This window comes from Talaromyces rugulosus, chromosome VI (assembly GCF_013368755.1).
Source record: "Talaromyces rugulosus chromosome VI, complete sequence".
NCBI lineage: Eukaryota > Fungi > Ascomycota > Eurotiomycetes > Eurotiales > Trichocomaceae > Talaromyces > Talaromyces rugulosus.
The window spans coordinates 1,496,752-1,511,966 of record NC_049566.1 but is presented as its reverse complement, the minus strand read 5'-3'; the positions used below and the strand labels follow the sequence as shown (position 1 = coordinate 1,511,966).

Genomic DNA, 15,215 nt, shown 5'->3' with positions numbered 1-15,215 from the left:
TCCTTATACCAAAGAGAAGAAATTTTTACTAGTGCGTAACCCATTTATATCGCCAAAGTGGACCTGGGATACTGGAACCCCACTGGAGCTAACTGGGGAGCTGATATTCCCCCGAGTCCAGGCCCATCCAACAGAGCTAGATGAAGAAGGCCCACCACCGTGGATGCTGTGGCCCTCGTTAATGACACACGTTTTTGTCGACATAAAAGGTCAAATAGGTAGGCCACAGCCTCTATATTTATAACTCACCAGACTGTTGGGGCCCCGGTGGCTGGGTCAAGCTAACTATAATCGGCCTGCTAGTTTATTCCAGAAGCTCCAGCAAAGAGCGATTATAGGAGTATAAGTGATCGCCAACATTATCAGCGAATCGAAGGCCATTTACCAACACCGGTTTTTGCGAGAGCCAATGTTTGCAATGTCACTACGTTGTCAATATGTGATAGAATGTTGCTGCGCTTATAAAATTATATACGTATTGTCATCTGCAATGGTCACGCATGTGTATTATGCGGAACGTTTCAAACGGTCACTAAACGGTATCCGCATTCCCACATTTCTAGTGTTGATGAGCATTCTAGCTAGTGTCGACGTCTCCTTTATTATATGACACAAATAAGGCACCATGGTCTTCGTCGATGTAGACATAATCACCCTTACCATCACTAATATTATCGAAAGCATTAGTAAATTTATGTTGTCTTGTGTCTGGTGTGTTAGACGTGGTTAAAGTGCTACTGACCCATCCATATCAGCCAACCAGAGGAACGTAGGGTTCTGGGAGTTCCCAGTGGCAAGAGATTTCGCGGATCCTTGGCTGACAAACTGTGGCACTCCTTCGTTCTGTGTTGGTTGATTAAGGAAGCCACTGAGGCCGCCGTCTTCATCCCAGATGAGATAGTCTTTGGTGCCCATCACAGATTAGCAAAATTCCAGTAGGTCCACATATTTTTTATGGACTCACCATCACGTCCATCTCCGTTGATCTATATCGTCACTGCTTATTAGCTATCATAGGGAAAACTGTTTTGGGGAATTGTTTCGGGAACTGACGTCGGCAAAAACGATTTTGGTAATGTTAGATGTAGCTCCATTGAAGATACCTCCTTGATCGATGAAGACAACATCTTGCCCCCCAGCTGTTCCGGTGTTCATGTAATGTTTGAGGGCACCACCTTCGCCAATGTACACATAATCTGCTCTTCCATCACCGTTAATATCTGGGAATCGCAGAGTTACCCAGTTCGCGTGGGGAACGCCAGAGGCGATTTGCCCGCCCCCAACGAACTTCCATCCGTTATCCCAACTGTCGTCAGACCCATAATTCCACCATATTGAGACTGCCCCATCACTGGGATCTACTACCATGTAGTCTGCGAGCTATTACACAAAGGGGTGTTAGTGAAAGAAAAGTAGACTTTTACGTTGATGCATACCCCATCGCCGTTCATATCCTAAAATGTGTATCAGCGAACTCCGTTCTTTGGTCTTGTGAAGGTTATCATACAGCAATAAAGACAGAGTTCTCTGCTCCTGCTCCACTGGCAATTACGCCACCATTTGTTCCAGCCGGTGTCCATGGGTCAGGAAGCTTGTTTAGCCAACATGTTACCTCTCCGGTCATTGGGTCGAGCCATACATAATCTGAATAACCTCTCAGTAGAATTTAAACCAATGAAGGATCCATAGGATAATAAGAATAAATTATTAGGCATCGGGAAAGAGAAAATAGAGCTTACCAGCTTTGCCATCCCCATCCATGTCGTAAAGTCTACTGTTTTACCAGTGTCAGTTCAGCGTTTGATCCGAGTTATTTAGTGATGACGTCTGTGAGGTTCTTTCAAAGGCCTACCTAACATAATGACGATCCAATCCAAGTCCATCAGCAACCTTGGCAGGCTCTGTCCAGTTCATGTGATATTTCCAATCGTCATCACGGCTGAGACCATTCTGGAAATTTCCCCCAGTGGCGGTCCGGATAGGATTAGGGTTACGATTGACTTGTCCGTTCTTTTCTGCAATTATCGCCGCGGATGTCACATTTTCACTCGGGGAAATCTGGACGAGGTTTGTTCCGATGTCAGGGGCTGGAATGTTCTTATCCAAGCCACCGTTCGCATATATCCCGTCAGTGCGGTGTGGATCAGGCCCAACTGGAGTATGTATCCAGTCACTGGAAATCTGCGTGATGAAATCGTACCAGTAATCACCAAAAAGTCGGTAACCCGCATTGGTTGGGTGGATACAATCATCGCTGTGAAGATTACTTGTAGAAAATGTTGTAAAGTCCACGGCCAGGACGTGAGATCCGTTGTCACTTCGCTGTTGCACCACGTTTGGTATTAACCCTTGATATTTCCGAGTTTGTGGTTCCTGGGTATCGTCGCAGGTGTTTATGATCATGGCCACTAGAATTACAGCATTAGGACATGCTTGTATCACTTGGTCAACAAGGGCTCCTAGGCGTTGTGAAGCTCCGGTCGGATCGTTTCCCTCTGTTGAGATGGATGGGTTTGGGTTCATGTCATTTGTACCAGCATGTATGAGTACAATGTTGGGGCGTTGCTCCAAAGCGGGTCCAATATGGTCTGCTATGTATTGGATGGTTTTCCCAGACCACGCGCCCTAATAATAGCAAGGCGGTTAAAACAGCGACCACTTCCAAGTAATGAAAATCAGGATTTAACCTACGAAGTACCCCCCAATCATCGTTCCATCCGACGTCTGATTTCCAGCAAAGGTCACATTATCTTCTGCGTTGTCTGTTAGTATTACAAGTGATACGGTGAAATGTCTGTCTCTCATTTCTTACTGTACAAATCATCGAATAGCCTAAGCCGATAACCGTTTCCATCGCCTCCATCTTTGTCGCTTCGATACCCCACGGTGATGGAATCGCCAACGCACAGAATGCGCAGCTCAGTGCCCGGCTTCACAGGGTTTCCAGCGGTCACATTTGTGAATTGTAAAACGTCAGCAACTGCCTGGGAGGCCGCTGCGACTATTCCCAACCAGATATAATGGTGTAATGAACACCGCATTTGTATAATATTATTATGAAAAGACAGGCAGATTTCTGTGGCTAAGAGCCTCACCAAGAGGGACGTAGTCGAGAAGACAACATTGGCATATTTATTTGGAGATCATTCCGAGAGTGCCGCCTGGCTTTTAGCGGTCTTCAGGAAGCTGACAACTATTATTGGTTGGAACTGGACTGAAAATGAGCGAAATGTTGACAAGCATTCTATTTATCTGCTCAGCGTTACATATGGAAAGTCAGCACTGACTACCTGAATCACAAGGTTTATGCTTACTCTGGCCATGAGGCTATCTCAAATTCTCGGCTTATTGGATGAAAATTGGCCAAGCGTGCCCACTAGGCACACCCCGATCTCAAGCCCAGCAATCTAGCTGAAAGAGGCGAAGATGCCCGCTCTGAAGGCTAAGAATAAATTAGGGACTAACTAACTGAACGACAATCAATTTCCAGTTATTCTCCACATATACGATATATTTGGGAATCGCAGCCTATGAATGAATCAATATGACTTGTGAAATAGCTTGGAGCGGTTCCCGATGAGCCTAACCGATGCACCACGCACAGTTCTCAGAGAAACAGGGTGTGGCCCTAAAGAGCAGTCGTACTATGCGTAGGTTCAAGGCAAATCGGCCAGAAGGCAAGATTGGGGTCAAACTGGCCCCATCCCACCCATGTCGCTGTTGGCCACCGGGTATGAGGAATTCGCTTAGATGCTACAAACTGAGCATATAGTACTAGTATTAAGTATTTAAGCTAGCATTAATTAGCTCGTTCAAGTCCGTAGATAATAGCGAGGAGCAGATTAATATAGGGAACCGTTTTCAGCGAATACATGTGCACGTACTTCGAGTCTTGTCGCGCCATAGAACTCTTTGAAGTCACACTGGACGCAAGCCTCCTTGATTAACTAGCTAGTTATTGTTGTAGAGATACTTGAAGGCTTGGTCAGAAATTTCCAAACCGACCGGCTTTTGAAACGTGACAGCTGTAGACTTGCCTAGCCAATACGAAGTACCATCTACGTACCATATGGGGTTTAAAATTCCGCGTCTAGAAAACGTGAATAATCAAGATTTTTAAAGCAGTCCCTTGTCTCTAATCTATTATTCCAAATACTTTCCAAGGACGAACAATCCCGAAAATTTCATTGCCTTTTCAGACTTTCGAATGACGCCCGCGAGGCCGAATAATTGACTGCCGTTTCGAGAATCGATCAGCCCATGCTATCAGGTTCGGATAATTCGTAGCCATATCCAGTTTTACTCTCACGCCCCATCGATAACATAGAAATAAAAAAAGGATCGACGACGGTGAACGCATCTCCAATCGTATAAGTTGGTTTTGTAGCGGCAAACTTGCTTTCTATCGACGCATAGCACTCTTAGATAGTCTTCATTGCCTTTTCTTGTATTTGAGAGTATAGGTTCGGATCATCGACAAATCTTTCGGCCTCCAAAGGCCTCCGTATCCTTGCCCATGGAGGTCACCCGAGAGATAATTCAACCACTCATACACCCGTACTGTTTCCAGATGTGTTTGACCTAGTAGTCTCCGGTCAGGCACCAGTGTAGAAATGACAATTACGATGGCGGGCAACTCGGTGATGATTTCATCGTCCAAGGCTACATATAGCACCGGAACCCTTCTTTTAGGGTTAACTTGAGTAACCGACTCTTCTGTGGATTGGCCCGTCATCGAAAGAATTAGCTCGAAATCAAGTCCGGTTTCGCAACGCAGAGCATGTGGAGCAAAGGAGCAGGCGCCTGGTGAATACCATAGTTTTAGCCTTGGCTGAGGAGTGGTATTCCTTTTTTTTTTTTTTTTTTTTGGTCGTTATGGTGGTTATGAGGTCAATAATTACAAAGTAAACATGCTTTTCTACTATTACTACCTGTTAAATATATACATGTAGGTTCCAGAGAAGCTTCGCCATTAACGTCAACATTGAACTGTCAATGATGTTCCGAGTGGGATAATCTTTGAATATTGTAACATATCCCCTAGATATTATTGGCTCGTTACCCTCGTCTAGCTCGCCTAGGTCGCCAAAGTCGCCAACTGATATCAATATGTAAAATTGGGCATATCGAAGAACCAACAAAAAAGGCGAAAGCAATACAAACAATTCTGTTTATTAATAACCCCGAGAGAGATTAACTGAATTTCTAGTTCTACATCCAATAACATACTCCAATGCTGTCAACTTGAATCAGATGACGAAAACGTGACATGTGGCGTGCGGGGAGTAGTGGGGAGTTGCTTACAGATCAGAGGCTGGGAGCAATTCCTATTTAAATGTTGTTGAAATCCCTCAGCATTCTCAATTGCTTAGCAATATTTACTCCCAGTTTCACTTTCTGCGACGTATATTCGGTGACATTCATTGCCGACAATGTCCCAGCCAGTTTACCACTACCTAGACATAGGCCGCTTGGGGCGGGGAGAAGTCGTTCGGTAAGTCATCCCCCATCTGGTGTGGGATAGCCACTAACACACTGTGATTTCTTCCTTGACAGTTTGTTTATGCGAGATGCAGGCATTCAGTTCCAGGACATTCGTTACGCGTTTGATGATACGTGGCAGACCACTAGTAAAAGCCTGAAGGAGAAAGGTATCTCCCCTACCGGAAAGCTACCTGTTCTTGAATACGAAGGAAAGTTTCTTTCTCAAGTGAGTACGCAGACGTGTATAAGCCTGGGAGGTTATATTAACCCATCGATTTCTTTTCAGCATGTTCCAATACTGCGTTATTTGTCGAGAGAGATCGGCAGCTATGATGGGAAGTCTAGCTACGAGAAATATATCGTTGATGCGGTCTCGGATCTTTATATTGACTGGAGAGTAAGTCCACCCTTCGCATTGAGTAAAATTTATTGCATCAATTGATGTTTTGTTAATAACAACATTTGAGTATATAGTCTCAATGGGTCCCGGCCTTGAAGAAGGTTACAGAACAGTACAAGGATGTCTTTGTTCCTAACTATTATAACCTTCTGTCGCGATACTATTCAGAGAATGGTGGCCCATTCCTTCTGGGGAAAGAGATAACCTATGCAGATTTTGCGGTATATTGCTCCATCGACAATGATGACAGGATCGGGACTCTTCCGGTAAGTAACACTCACTTCATTAGCTTGACGGAGAAATGGTTTTTGGGTCAACTTACTCTTCGTTGCAGCCACTACCAGAAAGCTTGGTGAAATTCAGGGATGCATTTGAAAAAAGACCCCGCATTGCTGAATATATCATTGCTGGCCGCAGTTCAAAGGCTTAGTTGCGTTTCAAAGGCGAGCTGGAGGCACCAGTTCACAGCGCAATAAAAACAACTAAGAATTATCCACCCTGATAATAAATTGCCATGTTTAGCATGGGTTCGTATATCGGGTTATGAGAATAGCAGCCTGTTGAGAAAACCAGTTGACTCATTCGTTCCAAGAGTGGGTGTTGATGGATCTAAATTTTGAGGATATGTTCTAAAAGCGGTGATTGGTTATTTTCGTTTACTAAGTCTTTAGTTGAATTAACACATAAAAAAACTCATATATCAATTATTTTTCGTGGTGTACTTATAGCGCACCTGTGAATAATCCATGTTTCATTCCCATTCCTTGTTGGCAGTCTACTTCATCAATAAAATTTTTTAGTTTAGGTGATTACAATCCACTTGAAAATCTTCTATTTGATCGTATCCACGGCCATACCGATAGAAAATATACGGAACAGCTACCAGAACAATAGCTATAGGACCAAGTAAAGTCAAAGCCTAGCCGACTCTCATGTTTTCATACATGGGGATCGATGCCTGGAGCATAGCACCAGATGTAGTGTATTGCACAAATAGATTTATCGTCAGTGCGCTAGCTGCATAGGTCTCGTAGGTATCAATCATATAAAGCCATGCCGACACAAAGATAGAGGGGTTTCCCCAACCTAATAGGACAGAGGCAGTAATGGGCGACCACATACTGATGTTGGGTGTAGCCGTCCAGCCCATCCAAAATAGTGATATGGGGATAGCCGGAGCTCCTAGGATGGAATACCAGAGAAAGAACTCTGGTTTAAGACGATTTGTAGCCGTGGTTTCTAAGCCAGCTGCTTTCAAAGTGACCAAGTATTTTTTTGCCTTTTGGTAAGCAAATGGGGTGAGAATAACCGATGCAAGAAGGGTACCGATCTCAATACCGAGAAACAGAAGCCCGGTGATACCTTGTGACAGACCATAGTTGTCTTGAAAAATATAGGTAAAGCTTGCTAGGAACCCAAAAAAATGACATAAACAACAGATAGATATATGGTCCAGAGTAATACTACTGGCTCATGGAAAATCATAACGAATGGCCGAACCAGCGAAATCTGCATACGCTTCCAAAAGTCGTTATGATAGTCGTTTTCAGTCAGTGCTCTGTAGCGTGCATCGCCGGTGATTGCACAGACTTGTTTCGCTCTCTATTTAAGAAGAATATGCTCATGAGTTTCTGGCTGAAATAAAATCAACGACAACAGCAACACCCCCGAAGCTTAAAGAGTTGTCCATTCAGTCCAGCGCCACGATACAAATGATGATTCTGCAATGAGCCCGCCGAGTATGGGGCCAATTAAAGGACCTGTCGAGCCGACAGCTATTGCCACATTCCAATATCAGAATACTGGTTAAACGTAGAGCGAGAGATGCATACCTGCAAAGATGGGAAACGCAATCAACCGATCAAATGGGCCCCAGAGATCGCCAACGGAACCTCCTATCGTCGACAATGGCGATTCGCCACAAAACCCAGCAAAGAAGCGACACACTAGCTGGGCCTCAATAGACTGTGATATCCCGGCTCCAAAAATAAAAAAAAACATGAACAAGATCAATGATGCAAAGTAGACAGGATTTCTCCCGACCGTTTCTGATAATGGCCCGGGAATCAATGCTCCAGCACCAATTCCACACAAGAACTATTATAACTTGTCAGCATATAGATACCAGCTCCGATAAGGCAAACCTTACCAATCCTGTAGCAAGTGCTTCTACGACGTGGCTCACTTTAAATTCTGTTGCGGCCTGCGGAATCGCGGATGAATCGATCGCTCCTGCATCGCCGATTACCAGTGCGATGATGCCAACATTTTCACTACAAAAGACGCGTTTCCATGTGGGCCAGTTGCGAGAGTCACTTAGATCATTCGGTCCTTCCAATTTTACCACTATGGCCCTTGCCATTTCTTGTGCTCCGTGTGTATCATTCTTGAGAATCAAGGTAGGTTCATCGCTGCTGTCTGCTAATGCGGTCATAGCTTGGAACTACCTGGAGGATGCATGGAAGAAGCTTGTCTACCATAATAATTTCCCATGTCGGTGCCAAAGGCCTTGTATTGAAGATATGATTGCATTTCTTGTCCGAAAAGCAAGCCAAGTTCGCTGTTATAATTATGAAATTGCTGATGTGGATCCGGGGTTTTCAATGAAAACAACTCAACAGTCCTGAAAAGACCAAGCATTGTATTGCTTAGAGAATGCACGAGAAATCATTCATATTGAATATGCAGATTTTGCATACAAGACAAACACAAAGTAAAACTCCCGCAATGACAAATCACTCGCATTTCTTGCCCTTTTTTGTTTCCTTCCTTATTGTCTGCACTTTTCACTGTTTCTGATACTCGTCATTCTTGCAGTAAATCCCCTTTTCTTCTGGGCTTCGCTTATCTCGCTTTGATAGCAACGCTTTTTAACCCTTGCGGTACGGTAATTCGGAGTAGAATGACGCATGTTTAACTTGGTTAGTAAGACTGCTTAATAACACTACTTTTACTCTCATTGGTAAGCATAAGACATCCAATGATATCTTAGTAACTATTTATTTAAAGTTTTACAATTTGTCATCGAAGTACTATTAATAATGTGCTGGGTGATTTCCTCCGTAGTCGCTGTTCTAGACCGTGGGATATCCCGCCAGCCTCGCGCCTTAATATTGTGCACATATCAAAGCTCGAAGATCAAAAAAGGAGAGTCAAGAATTCAACATACGAGTTCAGAATGGCTCCAGCTTTGGCAGGATGGCATCCGGGGGAGGCCCGGATGCATCGAGAACTTGGCTTTGCTGATGCCATGCGAGACAGGTGGGCCAGCATCGCAAGTAGCATGAGCGACCAGCACCGAATTTTCCACACATCAAATATTCCTTTTATTCCAATTACAACGATTGATGAGCATGGGCGGCCATGGGGCTCTCTTCTTGCTGGCGCCAATGGATCCGTCGGTTTTGTTGAAAGCCCAAATAATACCACGTTGGTTGTAGATGCTCGTATATGGGATGGCGATCCGATTTTGAGAACTATACAGGCCATTTCAGATAATATTTCATGCCAGGCAGGCGACTCGCCAAGGTTTCTCATTGCAGGCATTGGTATCGAGCATTCCACACGGAGACGTAATAAGTTTGCTGGGTACATCAGAAATGTCTGGCCGATCAAGAGTTCAAATGGTATCCACAGACTAGACCTGAAGGTCAATCAAGCCCTAGGGTACGCTCAGCCTCCTGTTATTCGTTGGTCCCAACCCGAACTATTATCTCATTCGTTGGCCGGTCATAGCCGATCTAATACTTGTGGTGTGTAGAAATTGTCCGAAATATATCAATGTGCGTAAACTAATACCACATGCCAACACTCGACCTCTTATTGCTTGCCAAAATTCCTATATGACGATATCCGATAAATTACCGGACGAAATTATCAATATTATTACTACTGCCGATACCGTGTTTCTTGCCTCGTACTATCAGCCCACAGATTTGGTGAGAGACCCAAATGTTTCGCATGCGGGGATGAACATCAGAGCCGGACTTCCAGGTTTTATGCGTGTTGATCCATCTAACAACCGCACTGTCATAATTCCAGATTATTCCGGAAACCGATTTATGACAAGCTTAGGAAACATCTCATCAACGCCCATGGCCGGGTTAACTATAGTCGATTTTCATACAGGCAACGTGTTGTACCTTACAGGCAGAGCGCAGGTACTAATTGGGCCTTCGGCTATGAAAACCATGCCTCGACAGACATGTCTCACTGCGATCGAAATTACAGGATACATTTTAGTACACGACGCACTACCGATCAGGCAAGAGCCAGGCACAATAACAGAAAGAAGCCCTTATAGTCCAAAGGTCAAGTATTTGGTTTCTGAGCCAGAAGGGGCATCTATAGAGTCGAGAAACGGGCTCAGAGCACAACTAAGTCAAGCAATCCAATACGCCCATGATATTGCAATATTCCGCTTTACGGTTTCTAGCCCTCGCCCCGGGCCAACGGGGTTAAGAGTTCTTCCAGGCCAAGCGATTGTGCTCGACTTTATGGATTGGATGGGTCCGCCAGTCTATAGGCACATGGCAAATGACACGCCTGGTTCAATAAACGATGATAGAGTACGAACTTGGACGGTATCAAGTGGCCATGAAGGCCAAGATGTTACTTGGTTTGATTTGACGATGCGCGAAGTGAAGCAAGGCGCAGTGACTGGCGGTTTGTTTAAGATACTACGTCAGAATAGCCATGGAAAAACAAAGGAAGCTCTGAATCTCTTTGGAACGAATGTTTACGCCGACATTGTTGGTATTACTGGTGATTTCAACATCAGAAACAATGACCTTCAGATGCTATGGGTGGCTGGGGGAATAGGGGTGACGCCTTTCATGGCAATGCTTGCGGCAATTAGTCAAAGGGAAAAGTCTACAACGGCTATTATCACGCTTGCTATTGCTACTAGAGAGCCCAAGGTCTTTCTAGACCTCATCAAGACGTCATTTCCCAAGGCTTTGACAAACGTCCAAATCGAGGTTGATGTGTTTAGTTCTCGGAGCGGAGAGATACCAAATGAGCCTTCGAATTTGTCGGATCCGGAATGGTTAGATGTTACTTTCCACAACTATCGGATACCAAATAATTACTGGTCTCGTGCCCGTGATTGCGATGAAATTTTCATATGTGGCCCTGGAGAGTTTGGAGATGTAGCACAAGATCGGCTCAAGGAGGCGGGGATACCGGATGATAGAATTCATAGGGAGGGCTTTTACTAATGATTACGAGGATTTGTCTGACCTCGGAAGCCCGAGTTTTAATTTTTGGGTTTGGTTGATCTTCCCGTTTCTGTTATGTGCATTTACATGTAGTATCTAGTAAACAAAAAAGTAAGACCACAAAATCAACAATATATCAATTGATATTCCTATCATTAATCTTTTATGAATTTACGTACTCATTTTCGGAGAAAATGAGCTCCCCTACGAGATGGTCACAGAGAGCCTGATCAACGCTAAACTGAGGATCGAGAGGCCTTTTCCCAAAATGGATCACTGGCTAATGAAGCAACCATTCATCAGTGACTACCATTGGACAGTCACAAAAACTCTCCACTTCAGGTACATCGTTTGTATGTGGCTCATCGCTCCATCTAAAGATACCACAAAGCTCGTAAGTATTAGCAACACCATTCACTTCAACCCCAAACAACTTGTACCGCAAGTAGTAAGTTATGAGAGCATTTTGGCCCGAGTAAGGAATGAGAAACGACCTTATCCAAATGAGCCTTTATCCAGCGTGAGGCCCAGTTCTACCAGGCTCTTTACCGGATATTTCTCTCGCAAAATTCTCCAGCATGAAATTCGTGGGTGGCAGGCTGTGCTCGGTGAGTTGATTTATCCCATTTATAAGCGCCCTCGATTGCTCCTTGCTCAGTAATCGTTGGTTATTGTATTGTGCTTCTTTCGAGCCCGTAACCCCACGAAACCCCCTTGACAGATTTTAATGGTCAACACCATATCTCCTCGCTACCAAACTGATATTGAGCTTTTGTCCTGGCATTAAGGAGCGTAACGGTTCAAGCACGAGCTCATATTAATCCATATTGACTGATTTGACGTGGTGTGAATTCTTCGTGATTTTTTGCGATTTGAAGCAAAATCGGGTATCAGGAGGTGAAGGACGGTAGAAGAATTGTCCAATAGTATGCCAGTACTTCGCTACAAGTATAATTCAAGCCCTTGTGCCGGGCCGAAGAAAGCTGCAGGCTCAATGAACAATTTATCGTCAAGAACATATTTCCCACATACGAAGTTATCTAGACGGGTGGTATGATCTAATCTAGGACAATTCATTTCAGACATTGAATTCATCCTGGCTGAAGAGTGAATTTTTCATAATGCACACCAAATATCCTTGGTTGCTCACGTTGCTTGTCTGGGCCACGTCATACTTGTAGAGACACGTGTGGGCGCTTGATTGGATGGGCTCTTCTTGAAGAGTTTTGAGATTGTGGAGTGACTCGTTCCACCGCTTTCTTTTGAACAAGTGACGGTGTCGCTTGCGTCGCGCTTCCTCTTCTGCATAGTCAATAGGTGTCTTGTCCTGAACGTCATTTTTATGTAATAAATCGACAATGTTTGCTTTTTGCAGGAAGTACGTGAGTTTTTTGTTGAAAGCACCGTGAATTGCTCCATGATGCAGTACGCAAATTGCGGCCCTTAACGTCCTTCGCTCTGATATCATAAAACTGCAATAAACGCTCGAGGACAAGAGAATTATTGCGATCACATTGGCGCATCACTAGGTGTATCAAGACCTCTCTCTTCTCGCTAAACCAGGCCATGCTGGCACCATTATGCACTAAACAGTCGAAGACATCCACTTGGAAACGCACGTGAAACGATCTCAGATATAGACTTAGAACGGAGTCGCCGTTCTCATTTAGTTCAAATCTACACTGTAAAAGGAGATTGATCATTTCAATAGAGCAAAAATGGGATCTGACATGGTGGTGTAGAAGTTTCGTTTGCAGAAAGCCACTCTGCTCACAGTTTCCCAGTAACTGCTGAGGATGCCGTTTCAAAAGACATCGTACAAAATCAGGGAAATTCTTTCTAACAGCATAATTGAAGGGAAATGATCCATGCTTATCTTGTAAGGTAATGCTGCAACCTCGACTCGTTAATATTCGAATAGCGTCCAAGTTTCCCGCTTGGCATGCCAGATGAAGATACGTTTGATGTTTGATTTGGGTAAATCGGCCCCCTTCTCGATAAGCTTCAGTAATATCTCTGACGCGTACCATTTATCAAATGGAATCACATGAAGTGGATAATCTCCTTGATTGTTGGCGGTGTTGACATCGATAGAACGTAAACTCATAAGAACATCAGCGATACGTACTCTGGTTGTATCTATCTGCTCAAAGATCTCGGAAGCTTCTTCGCTGTCCCAGTCCGTAATGAAATTTCTGTGTTCTTCAATAGCATAGTCTCCAGTTGTCCAGTAACCATCATATCCCAACCCCAGAATGCTACATCGAATTGACAAATGCAATGGTGTGTCGCCCATTTCAGATTGTGCATTAGGATTAGCATGATGGAGACATAGAAACTCGGTCATTCCTACGCTTCCATTCAAAGCAGAAAAGTGAAGTGCGGTCATCCCCGTAGCAGAAGCTTTATCTAATGAGTCTTTATGGTTCTCATCAATTTTATAAGCAACATAATGATTTTGCATTGGACCCATCTAAGGATTTCATAGTTCACATCATATCCATTCTGCAGAAGAAGGAGCGATAGACCCTGTCGTCCGCATGCGATCGCATACAGAAAAGGAGTCATATCCTGTACATCAGGCTCATGCCCGAGACTCTCTGATTTGTAAAATATGCCAGTAATCTGCAGGATGAAGTCATTGGATTGTTAACGAAAATGTTGCTCATATAGGAAATTGCTTCCGGGTGTGCCACAATCTCAAAACTAGTAACAAGTATATTCAAAGCTCCACCCGCGTGTCTCGCAAAAATCAGTGAAATTAATATTCTTTCTTTGGCCTGTTGCGACTAGTTCCTCAGGAGGACGAAGTTTGTCTCATGAATGGGGCGTTCTCCAGAGCATTCGCCTGAATGTCCCATATTTCCCGTCCTAGTTCGATCAGTTTAGGGCCGAATGCCTTCAGCATAACCTGAACATCTCGTATTTCCGGGCGAATTGCTTCACAATAATCATTATCAGTACCGAAAGTTGCAATTTTCCATTGAAATTTCCATCTTTCAATAGCCGTCTTTGCATCTTCAGAATCAGCTCTAATATTGGTTGCCAGCATATAGAAGGAGGATCGTTTAGCATGGAATTTCGTATGCTTGAACAACTGCACAGAAGCAAACCTGTCGAACGTATTCAAGAGTTGAACCGTATCTAGAGCCTCAATTTTATGGAGAAGGACAATCATTGTCCCTCCTGGCTTGAGATGATTGAGTGCAAGTGTCAGTTGTGTAAGACATAACCTACTTGCTTCTGTACGCTCACGATAGTCAGCCCGGCCATGGTTGCGAAGTACCTGACCATCACATAATATAAGGTCAAAGTATTCTCTTGGGTTGAATTGACTGGGGAGAAAATTTCTAGCATCCGGATGTTCGTATGGAATGCTTGATGTCCCCATATCCTCCGCCAACATTGTAACATCAAGGAACTTGAGCGTAACATTGGGGCGTTTGGGTAGAAGAACCACATGCCCTCCATTTATCTTCGGTAAGCTAAATGCCAACGCACGAGCTTCGGGGTTATAGCTGAGTGCTATCGCGAGAAAACCTCCCGGTGCCATGCACATGTCTAGGATAGAGCGGCCATCCTGGCAGGGGTTCTTGATGTGAAAGGCCCCAGTTGCTTGATGCATATCATACGCAATGGTTTTCATCATTTTGTAGAACTGCTTAGCCATCTTATTATCCGCGTAATCGGCAGTCTGGCGCTGCTTTTCAAAGAATCGATCGCCTTCTGGATTGTTCCATCCCTATCACTAGTTAATCCATGGTACCAAACGAAAGTACTGGTCCGGGCTTTGACCTTTTCGCGTAACTCGGACAGTCTTCTGAACTCTGGGGCTTCTTTCAGAAGATACTCAATGATGACCCCTGAAGGGGTGTAGACCCTGTCTTTGAGACGGCTTAGAGTATCCCCGGCCACTCGAGCATCGACGATTTCAGATGCTTTCTTGACGTGAGAAACGGGCTCATCAATCCGAAATCTTTGGCATTCCATGACCGAAGACCTGACTGAAGACCATAGAGTTGGAAAAATGAAATTCACAGCATTCAAAAATTATCCATGACTTCACAGGCGCGTCAGAAGAGGGGGTCAGTATGTTGGTGCCCAATCAAGCT

The 15,215-nt window shown here is 44.3% G+C and overlaps 5 protein-coding genes across 5 annotated transcripts; 2 read left to right on the top strand and 3 right to left on the bottom strand.

The window, feature by feature from the left end:
• Window positions 1-577: 577 nt before the first annotated feature.
• On the bottom strand, window positions 578-3,041 carry TRUGW13939_10870 (uncharacterized protein; the record flags this gene model as incomplete). The annotated part of the gene is made up of 10 exons (XM_035493980.1): window positions 578-665; window positions 743-902; window positions 965-986; window positions 1,054-1,380; window positions 1,437-1,454; window positions 1,508-1,644; window positions 1,740-1,774; window positions 1,853-2,625; window positions 2,692-2,753; window positions 2,813-3,041. 10 exons carry the CDS (start codon window positions 3,039-3,041, stop codon window positions 578-580), a joined length of 1,851 nt encoding a protein of 616 aa, XP_035349873.1.
• A 2,391-nt stretch (window positions 3,042-5,432) lies between these two features.
• On the top strand, window positions 5,433-6,158 carry TRUGW13939_10869 (uncharacterized protein; the record flags this gene model as incomplete). Its single annotated transcript, XM_035493979.1, has 5 exons — window positions 5,433-5,494; window positions 5,557-5,710; window positions 5,771-5,881; window positions 5,959-6,105; window positions 6,156-6,158. The coding sequence occupies 5 exons, from the start codon at window positions 5,433-5,435 to the stop codon at window positions 6,156-6,158; spliced, it is 477 nt and encodes a 158-aa protein (XP_035349872.1).
• A 645-nt stretch (window positions 6,159-6,803) lies between these two features.
• TRUGW13939_10868 (uncharacterized protein) lies at window positions 6,804-8,318 on the bottom strand (the record flags this gene model as incomplete). Its single annotated transcript, XM_035493978.1, has 3 exons — window positions 6,804-7,267; window positions 7,717-7,981; window positions 8,034-8,318. The coding sequence occupies 3 exons, from the start codon at window positions 8,316-8,318 to the stop codon at window positions 6,804-6,806; spliced, it is 1,014 nt and encodes a 337-aa protein (XP_035349871.1).
• A 744-nt stretch (window positions 8,319-9,062) lies between these two features.
• TRUGW13939_10867 (uncharacterized protein) lies at window positions 9,063-11,103 on the top strand (the record flags this gene model as incomplete). Its single annotated transcript, XM_035493977.1, has 2 exons — window positions 9,063-9,550; window positions 9,645-11,103. 2 exons carry the CDS (start codon window positions 9,063-9,065, stop codon window positions 11,101-11,103), a joined length of 1,947 nt encoding a protein of 648 aa, XP_035349870.1.
• Window positions 11,104-13,900: 2,797 nt separating this feature from the next.
• Window positions 13,901-15,093, bottom strand: TRUGW13939_10866 (uncharacterized protein; the record flags this gene model as incomplete). The annotated part of the gene is made up of 2 exons (XM_035493976.1): window positions 13,901-14,845; window positions 14,899-15,093. 2 exons carry the CDS (start codon window positions 15,091-15,093, stop codon window positions 13,901-13,903), a joined length of 1,140 nt encoding a protein of 379 aa, XP_035349869.1.
• Window positions 15,094-15,215: the final 122 nt, after the last annotated feature.